This window comes from Ictalurus punctatus, chromosome 27, assembly GCF_001660625.3.
Source record: "Ictalurus punctatus breed USDA103 chromosome 27, Coco_2.0, whole genome shotgun sequence".
NCBI lineage: Eukaryota > Metazoa > Chordata > Actinopteri > Siluriformes > Ictaluridae > Ictalurus > Ictalurus punctatus.
In genome coordinates this window covers 2,907,501-2,917,500 of record NC_030442.2, presented here as the reverse complement: position 1 = coordinate 2,917,500, position 10,000 = coordinate 2,907,501, and the positions used below count along the sequence as shown (strand labels likewise).

The window sequence follows — 10,000 nt, the reverse complement described above, 5'->3', positions numbered from 1 at the left end:
TTTATGGATGTGCTCCTCAAGACGACGACGACTCCGTGTGTATAAAAGCGCGCTCGTAAAAAGGCCGAGGCGGCGAGCTGCTTTTGTAGTCCCACTTCTCATTCCTGTGTGTGTGCGTGTGTGTGTGAGAGAGAGAGACCGCGTGAGTTGTCGGTCCAAGCTCAGATCAGAGCGTCGGAAAGGTTAATGCCGCTGAGAATAATCTTTGCGAGCGCTCTTCAAAGCCAGGACTCCCTGCAGGTCAGGAGACCTTTATAGCTAAAAGATGCATCGCTTTTTAAATAAAGTGTGCGCGAGTGTGTGTGGTTTTTTTTTTGCAAACAAGCAGCGATTTGTCCTAAAAGACGAAATTAGGACTAAAAGACGCACAGCTGAACCCCGGTTTTAGGTCCGATATTCAACACATTCGCATCGGCGTGAAATTCGCAGGTGGACGGATGATGTTGCCATGGTTACAAGACAATAACGCCACATCATCACAGACACCAACACACTTCCAGTGTATTAAATACGTTACGATGATTTTTCACTTTTTTCCCCCGCTTTAACTTTAAACGGCTTCTGGATGAAATTCATTTCAATTCATACGAATTCATTTCGTGTTAAAGATGCAAACTGATTTCATGTAAATATCGTCATGGCGACGCAGTAGTGTTCAAAATTCCCCTCGTACAAAGAGAGTGAGAGAAAAGAGTGAAGTGAAACTGTGAGAGAGAGCTAAGGTGTTATCTCTGTGTGTGTGTGTGTGAGAGAGAGAGATAGAGAGTGTGGGCGAAGCCTGGAGACCGGCGCAGGGGTCAAACTGCAGAACTCTCTCCTTATCCTACATCTCCGATGAGAGAAAACACACACCTCGCATTCCTCTCCTCTGGATTCTTAAAACAGGCCTGCCGTGACATTTCTGAGAATCAGTCCTGAACAGCGAGCTAACCACAACGCAACACACACTCCACCTGACCTTATCTGGAGAGAGAGAGAGAGATGGACATAGGCAGAGAGGAAGACAGAGTGAGAAACAGAGAGAGAGAGACAGAAAGACAATGAGAGATATTCAAAGACAGAGACATCCAGAGTGAAACAGCAAAACAGAGAGATACATGAAGAGAAAAATACAGAGAGATGAGAGAGAAACAGAATGAAAGACATGCAAAGAGACACACAGGGAGACAGATAAAGAGAGAGACAACGAGAGACACAGGGAGACAGATAGAGAGAGACACAGAGAGGGAGAGACACACGGAGACAGAGAGACAAATACAGGGAGATAGAGACAGACAGCGATAGACACAGGGAGACAGAGAGACACAGAGACACACAGGGAGAGAGAGAGACAGACAGCGATAGGGAGACAGAGAGACACAGGGAGACAGAGACACACAGGGAGAGAGAGACAGACAGCGATAGGGAGACAGAGAGACACAGGGAGACAGAGACACACAGGGAGAGAGAGAGAGACAGACAGCGATAGGGAGACAGAGAGACACAGGGAGACAGAGACACACAGGGAGAGAGAGAGACAGACAGCGATAGACACAGGGAAACAGGGAGACAGATAAAGAGAGACACATAGGAAGACAGACACTGACACATAGAGCGACAGACACAGGGAGACACAGAGAGAGACAGACCGATAGAGAGAGACGAGACACACGGGGAGACGGACGGAAGAAGAGAGAAAGTAAGAGTGACACAGAAAGTGAGATAAGAAACCACAGCATTTTGCAGTGAAGTTGCAGATGTAGCAAGAAGGTGGTGGTGATGCACCATCTCTCAGTCTGAAACATTTTCTCTCTCTCTCTCTCACACACACAGGTTTTAGATGTGAAGTGACGGCCGGCCGCTCCACAACTCTTTCATGTCCAACAATACAGCATGACTTGAACGTGATAAGATTGTGATATCACTCGCTTGTTCTACCTTCCACTGTAACATCCGACACACACACACGTCACTGTGCGATACACTGATACATCACAGCTTTTCATGGAAGCAGATTTTTACCCTAAAATGGTCGTTTTGTCCTCCATATCGAATTGTAAAGGACTTGAGAAGTATTTTGATCGTATCTCCCAGCCATAGTCAGAAATATTGGCACCTCTGAAACACCATTTTACACACACACACACACACAGCAACAAAGTGACTCTCTTAAAGTGTGTGCGCGTGATAAGACTATACATACATTAACGTCATCCGGGGAAGACCCAGAGATCTTACCGGGCGAGCGTAAGGATCTGTGCGAGTTTGACACGGTCCAGATTGTGACGGCTGGAAGACTGGGTCAGAGCGTCTCCAAGACAGCAGGACTTGTGGGGTGCTTCTGGTCTGCAGTGGTTAGTACCTACCAAAACTGGTCCAAGCAAGGACAACCAGCGACAGGCTCGTGGACTCCCAAGACTCACTGATGCTTGTGGGGAGCGACGGCTAGACCGTCAGGTCCGATCTCACAGAAGATCTACTGTAGTACAAATTTCTGAAAAAGTTTATGCTGGTTGTGATAGAAAGGAGTCAGAACACACAGTGCGTCGCAGCTTTCTGTGTATGGAGCTGCAAAGCTGCAGACCGGTCAGCGCACCCATAGTGACCCCCTGTACACTGCTGAAACCTCCTACAATGGACACCTGAGCATCAGAACTGGACCAAGAAGGTGGCCTGGTCTGATGAATCTCGTTGTCTTGCAGTGGCCTCTTTCAGCAGCACGATGCACCCTGAGACACTGCAAAAAAATTTCAGGAACGGTTTGAGGAACATGACAAAGAGTTCAAGGTGTTGACTCGGCCTCCAACAACTATCCCAGATCTCAATCCGATCCAGCTGAGCTGTGAGCTGAGCTTGGCTGTGCTGGACAAACAAGTAGGGCAAGGATCAAGGAGCTAGGATCTGCAGCTAACGTCTCGGTGCCAGACACCACAGCACATCTTCAGAGGTCTTGTGGAGACCATGCCTCGCTGGGTCAGAGCTGTTTCGGAGGCACAAGGGGGAAAAGCAGGGACCTACGCTATAATAGGCAGGTGGTTTTAATGTTATGGCTGAAAGTGCACCAAGATCTCCTGAGGAATCAGGAAGAGACCAGTTTTATGACTTCTCCTCTCACAGCACATCTTATGAGAGAAATAAATAAACAAGCAAATGTCAGCCACTGTTGTGAAACAAAAATAAGAGCCATGTTGTTCTCTTCTTCACTCATCTAGCTAGTGTTTATTAATATTAACCTTCCGTGATGGTATGTCTCCCCCCCCCCTTTTCCTAACCCGCATTCCAACAAATCCCGCCTCCAACTATCAACTGATTGGCTAGTTGCCACGTCTGTTACGCAGACTGCGCGTGAAAACGAATTCTCAGCCAATCCGAGAGCAGGAGGCAGGATCGTAGGAACCAATCAGCGCTCAGGAGGCGGGATTTATCCAAATACGATTGGGGTAGGGGAGAAAAGAAAAAAAAAAAGGAGGAAAAAAAAAGGAGGAAAAAAAAACCACACACACACCAGCGTCCCAGTAGCTAACTGCAGTGACAGCGATTCGGGATTATTTTAATGTTAACTTCGCTGAGCAGACAGACAACTATTATACTTATTAGATAATAATTCGATAAAGCGTTTGGCTACACAAACTCGCGAGTCAGTAAATTAGCCATAATATTGGAGTACACCTTAGCAGGCTAATGTTAGCTTGATGTAGATGACAATCGAGGTGAAAATGTTAAACAACAATAACAACAATTCTTATTATTTATTGTTTAGTTCGCAAAATAATAAAAGCAGAATTTCGTGTTTGGTTTCGATTAAAAGGTAAAAGAAAGAGCCGAAGCGCTAAGCTAAGCTACGAAATGTTCGGCTCTCTCATGAAGGCCTCATGTCAAGCCGCGGCGAGGTGTGAGTGCAGAGTCCGGGCCGCGGTGAGGTTGGACGCGCTGAGTAGGCGATCAGTCATCCGGTCTTCAGCTCAACTGACAACCGATTACGGGTCGTCCGTTTCTGGGATCAAATTAGTCAGGATATTTACAGTCGGGTACGCGTTATTTCTGCATTCTATTTAAAAAGAAGGCGTAAAAGAACTCTCCTCAGACACATTCACAAGCTGTACACATATACAGAGAGAGAGAGGCACAGCGGCCATTCCGGGGCTGAACAAAAGGAGCGTTTTAAACCCGCTGCTCGGCACTGGAGCGCCGTGTCAGCCGCCGGCGTCACCGGCAGCAGCGTTCCCGTGACATTTTAACGTTCGACGTGTTTCGTAAATCAACAACAGCGAGCCGCGTTCCGTGAATATAAAAGTGTTTTTTACCTTCAGCGGTGTCGCTCCGCCATCCTCCGCTTCCTCCTCCTTCCCTAACGCCGCCGCTGCAGCGCGAGCCCGCCCCGCCCCTCCTAGTCTCCCAGCCCCGCCCATCACCCCCCCACCCATTACCCCCTCCCCCCTCCTTCCCGGCGTGATCGCGTCACACGCATGCAACGTTTCATCCCAAAACCTCGCGAGATGTTGTAAAGTTAAGGCTCATAGACATGCGAAATTATCGCGAGATTTCCAAAACTCCTTTTCTTACACTCCAGAATGAGATTTAAAATTTTTAAAAATGAACATTATTTTAAATTAAAGTTCTACTAAATAATATACAGTCACTACCTCTCTCAGCGTGCCAACAGTTGTTAACATTTTCAAGTTAAATAATACACTGAAGGTAATAAATATTCTTTAAGACTGTACATGTGGGAAAATGACCGAAGTCGGCGATTGAAATAAACTGAAAAGATGTAGAAATGTCAGTGTGAATAAAAGTTCAGTTGGAAATATGTATTGAAAATACGGTTTCCAAAAAATATTGGTACCCACAGACAGACAGACAGACACAAACACGCGCACACACACACACACACACACACACACACACACATACAGACAGATAGACAGACACAAACGCGCACACACAGAGAGAGAGACAGACAGACACACACAGACAGAGACAGACACTTTAATCTTAGTCAAGTGGCATATTTTTGGACAGTGGAAGGAAACCATTAGAAACTAGACGTTTTTCTCTAAATCATCCCGTCCGTGATATGATGCAAAGCTACAAATACAAATATGAACTACAAAATAGGCTACTGAATTGCACTTTGGGTAGAAATGAAATTGATTGAAAATAATGAAAAGGAAACAAATGTAAAGAATAAATGAAAATAAGGACACACGGTGGCTTGGTTAGCACGTACACCTCACACCACCAGGGTTGGGGGTTCAATTCCCAGTGCTGCCCTGTGTGTGCGGTTTTTGCATGTTCTCCCCTTGCTGCGGGGGTTTCCTCCGCCAGTCCAAAGACAGGATGATTGGCATGTCCAAAGTGTCCGTAGTGTATGAATGTATATGTGATTGTGCCCTGTGATGGTTTGGCACCCCGTTCATGGTGTACCCCGCCTTGTGCCCGATGCTCCCTGGGATAGGATCCAGGTTCCCTGTAGAAAAGGGATAGATGGATAAATGAAAATAAATCTGTTCTCTGCACAGTGATCATGTAAATTACTGCTAATTACGCATTTAATACTTTCTTTTAACATGAGTTTTTTTTTAAATGCCCCGCATTAACATATGCTTATTTCTATTCTCTTATTTCTTTACGTATTTACACAGAAACGGGTTAGTTTTGCATGTATTTAACACGTGTAACATGGCGCCATGGCCGCCAGGTGGCAACATCGTACCCTACTGTTTCCCGAACACACTGAGGAAGAAGAGCAGCACGGCGCCTTGGCAACTGCGTATCCAAGACCGAATCCCAAATCACTACTAGTTCCCTATCCTCGCGCCATAACGCACGACGTAATGGCTTCGAGACGTAAATATTGTAGTGCACTCCGGAACTAAGAAGGAGAGATTTGGGATTCGGCCCAGAAGAGACTCCTGAGTGAAACAGCACTACGGTAATCTTATATATAATACGTTGTTTATGTATTTATTTTCCCACCCAAACAAACCGAACTGTAGGTTTACGTCAGTTTTAGAGCCGCCATTTTGTAGCTCGTCTAGAAATGTTAAAAAAAACAACATTAATAAAATATAAATAAAGAAATAACCTGAGAGTAAAGCTAATAAGCTTAACGTTAGACACTAGATAACCGAGCTAGCTGAAAATTAATTAAAAAAAAAAAAAAAGGAGAGTCTATGATAGTTATGTTAAACGGCCATTAAGTTAAGAGCAGGAAATGTTAAGGAAGTGTGTCAAAAGAATTAACAAATAAAAAGGAAAAGTTGGAGGAGTTCTGCGCGATATATCGTTTGTTTTTCATTGTCATGATGTTGGCGATTTCGATACCAATATACCGCAGGAAACCGCGATATGCAAATGAGCTGATCATTAATACGTATTAAACTGGCAACCTTATATACACATAACATTTCTTAAACACTAGTAAACATCTTACCTGATGAAAAAAAAAACAATAGAAACCATCACAGAAATGCGAATGCTTTCTACTACAAATACTATTAGAAACCATCAACTAACCGTTTGAACCATTACTGCTCCTTTATGGTATCCACGAGACAGAACATGCAAACAATACAAAGCAACAAATTACCAGTAGCGACCCACAGGGACCATTACAGTTTCCATTAAAACCATTACAAATTCTATGAGGGCTTCTGTTTTTTTTTTGGTTTGTTTTTCAGCAGGGTTTCGCTGCATTTTGCATCAATTATAATTTCTTATTTATTGTAGAGAGGTGTCACGATGCCCGAAGTGAAGTCGGTGTTCAGAGAGGTCTTGCCTAAACAAGGTAAACCGAATCAACGCATTCGACCTTCATGGCTTTTCTACAAATATAATAATGATTTATAATCCCGAAATGTCGGGAAATTATCGGTGTTTACGGGTCGTCGATAAATACTTCTATTAGTAAATTTAGCATACTAATACAACACAGGAGTTGCATCTAACATGCTAGATAACCATACCACTACAACGCTGTGTGTGTAGGTCAACTGTCAGTGGAGGACGTCCCGACGCTGGTCCTCTGCAAACCCAAGCTGCTGCCTCTGAAGTCGGTGACGTTAGAGAAGCTGGAGAAGATGCAGCAGGAGGCGCAGGAGGTCATCAGGCAGCAGGAAGCGGGGAACCGGGAGCAGCAGGAGCACACGCAGTAGGGTGCGGCACGAGGGGATGAATCGTGCATCTCTGTCACGACCTAATATATGTAACAGATCACTGTAATGAAGTAGTTCCACTGTTTTCTCTTCATGTAGTTTTAAGTGTGTGTTGCTGTGATGTGTTTGGGTTCAATGCCCCCCCCCCCCCCCCCCCCCCACTCTTTATATTCTTACTATTATGAGGCTTCAGGTAATTCTGCTGCATTCGACTAAAGCTCTCACCTCATAATTTCTGACGTCACGTCGACATGTCTGCTTACACAGTTCACCATTTTAAATGAGTTTATAGCAGCATTATTTCAGCTCAATCAACATGAGACCCACATTAATTGGTTACATCTATAAAAACCCTAACGGTACAGTTCGCTGGTCTGAGAAAGTAAACGAATAATAAACTCGTGACCACTAACGTTTCTTGTGTTCGGATATGTAACTAGAATACAACCGGACGGTTTAAATGCTTAGTGCAAATAAAAATAAATAACAATAAACAAAACACAAGCTACTTTTGCAATCTAAATAGCACAGAGCATTTTAAGGGTTCCCCCCAACTCCGTCCACCCCCTCCCCCAGTCCTGGGATAAGGATCTCAAACGTCTGGGCTGCTGAACAGTCGATTCAAGTCTTAATAAGCAACACAAAACACAAACTATTACCTTAACCTTTATTTATTTCTTAACCATTTTTAACAAAAAAAAAAAAAAAAAAAAAAAAAAAAAGTAAGAGAGCGAGAACATTTGGTAAATATACCCACGTCAGTGTTCGCGAAAAAGAAATATAAAAAAAAAATAAAATAAAATAAAATAAGTTGACAAACTCCGTGTGAAATAATCCCGATTGGGTCACATTTCTCTGTATTGCCATTTGTTTGTCTGTTGCATCCAGTATCGACGTCTGTGTAAGACCGAGCGGCGAAACAGAAAGAGACGTGTTCAGGCAGATTGGAAAAAGAAAAAGAGAGAGAGAGAGAGAAATAAACCAACATGAAGGTCTCACAAACCTACCGAGCAAACGAACCCATAAACACTGCAAAGTAGAGACGGTTCACAGAGCGGAATTTGCAAAGCGAACAAACCATACAGGCCGGATAAATTAAGCCAGGTTAAGTGACATCTGGCTCGAGTTATCCTGCTAACTGGAGAGTCAGTGAAATACGCGGAGTGGCAGTGAACTGAAATACAAAACCTGGAATGACGGAGTCATTTCAAAGTGTGGCACTTTCTCAGGGTTTTAGCTTATCTGGTCACCTTAAAAGGCGTGCGTGCGTGCGTGCTTATTCCATAGTCGGGTTACTTTACGTTCTTGACAGGAAGAGATATATATATATATATATATATATATATATATATATATATATATATATATATATATATATATATATATATATACACACACCTATACCTAAACCTGTAGGACACACACACACGTAGCACAAGTCTCCCTAAACGCAGCAGATAAGGTGGACATGGGAAGTGGTGGAATCAGTAGGTTTCGAGTTTGAGAAGTCCTCCGTCTCCTTCACTGACGAACCTCTTCCTTCCTCTGGGAAAGGAGTAAAAACCACGCATTAGGTTGCGCCAGCGTATACAGAGACCGTTCGGTTATACGCTAAAGAAAGAACGTATAATGGCGGTTTTCGTCGCTGTGAATTAAACCAGGTTTGAAAAGGTAATCGTGTCACACTTACCGACATGGACACAGGTCTCGGAGTTTTTTGTCGATGACTGCAGCACTAAAGCTCTTGTCCACAAAGTGCTCGAGGAGCGAGTACGCACACGGCACGTCGATATTAATCTCGGCGATATCCATATACACTCTCTCGTAACCCTGTCGGGAGTGAAGAAAACAGGAATAATAGAACACACCGAGTGTGTTAATAATACTTCAGATTTCCTATTTTCCTCATTTTGATGTTTGTCTATAATTTTAAACAAAACAAAACAAAACAAAACAAAAAAAAAAAACATTGTGTCCTGTGGACAAGATGAGACAGTTGTGTATATGTTCTTTGGCTGGTATCTGCAGAGGAACACAAGAAGTGACCAGCAGGTGGCGTCATACCCTTCTCATTTGGTCCAGAGTGATGACTGACGAGTCAAAGAGAGATTTCAGCAGCTTTAGGATCGCCTGAAGCGTCGTGTCTCCTTTGGATTCCAGAACCATGACTATCGCCTACGAGAGGATAAGCGAGAGAGAGAGAAATAAATTACCACCACAAACCAATAAGGATGGGAGCGAATCCCATGATATACAAACATTCACAAAAGTGGGGTCATTTTTAAATTACTGGCCACATTCCGAGTACTGAAGATTACGACGTGCTAAATAGATAAAAACGTGTCCGAGTTACCTCGTAGACAAACTCGTGATGGAAGTGTGGCACCTCGAGCTCCCTCAAACACCGCTCCGCCTCCGCCGTGTCACCTGACAGCACGTACTCCTTCAGCAGCAGGTTTACCTGAGGAAGTGAAACACGTACAGTCCTCCGAGTAGTTCTATAAACACGCCACACGATCAGACCTCACCAGCTCTACAGCACAAAGCACACAACAAATGATCCTCTACACAAAGGGGAAAAAACCCCAATCCGTTATGTTTGTGTACCAATGTGAAAGTGCAAAAGTTTGTACACCCTCTGGACACACATGACGTTTAGTGTAGTGTGCTATTTCCCATAATGCAAAGTTACATTATTAATCCCGTTCATTATTACATAAAAAGCAAAGTCACCGTCACTCAAGTGTTACGATACGTGGGTGGGCGGAGTCCTGACCTCGTTGATGAGTTGATTGACAGGTCTCTGGCCTCCCCCTAAGCCCCAGAGGTTATCTATCTTAAGTCCCGACTCCTTGCTCATCTTT

At 44.0% G+C, this 10,000-nt stretch overlaps 2 protein-coding genes across 4 annotated transcripts in view; both read right to left on the bottom strand.

Annotated features, from left to right (window-relative positions):
* Nucleotides 1-4,362, bottom strand: part of shoc2 (SHOC2 leucine rich repeat scaffold protein) — a 14,163-nt gene extending 9,801 nt beyond the window's left edge. Inside the window, exon 1 of the mRNA XM_017458929.3 lies at nt 4,284-4,362. The gene's annotated coding sequence lies outside the window, so the exon portion shown is untranslated. The remainder of the gene's footprint in view (nt 1-4,283) is intronic.
* Nucleotides 4,363-7,288: 2,926 nt separating this feature from the next.
* pdcd4b (programmed cell death 4b) overlaps nt 7,289-10,000 on the bottom strand; it is a 10,152-nt gene continuing 7,440 nt past the window's right edge. For all 3 annotated transcript variants that reach the window (XM_053676558.1, XM_053676559.1, XM_053676557.1), the window contains 5 exons: nt 9,913-10,000; nt 9,490-9,597; nt 9,201-9,311; nt 8,827-8,966; nt 7,289-8,681 (listed from right to left, as the gene is read on the bottom strand). The exon at nt 9,913-10,000 is cut by the window's right edge and continues 30 nt beyond it. In XM_053676558.1, coding sequence (XP_053532533.1) covers nt 8,621-8,681; nt 8,827-8,966; nt 9,201-9,311; nt 9,490-9,597; nt 9,913-10,000 — 508 coding nt within the window. In that variant the 3' untranslated portion in view covers nt 7,289-8,620. The remainder of the gene's footprint in view (nt 8,682-8,826; nt 8,967-9,200; nt 9,312-9,489; nt 9,598-9,912) is intronic.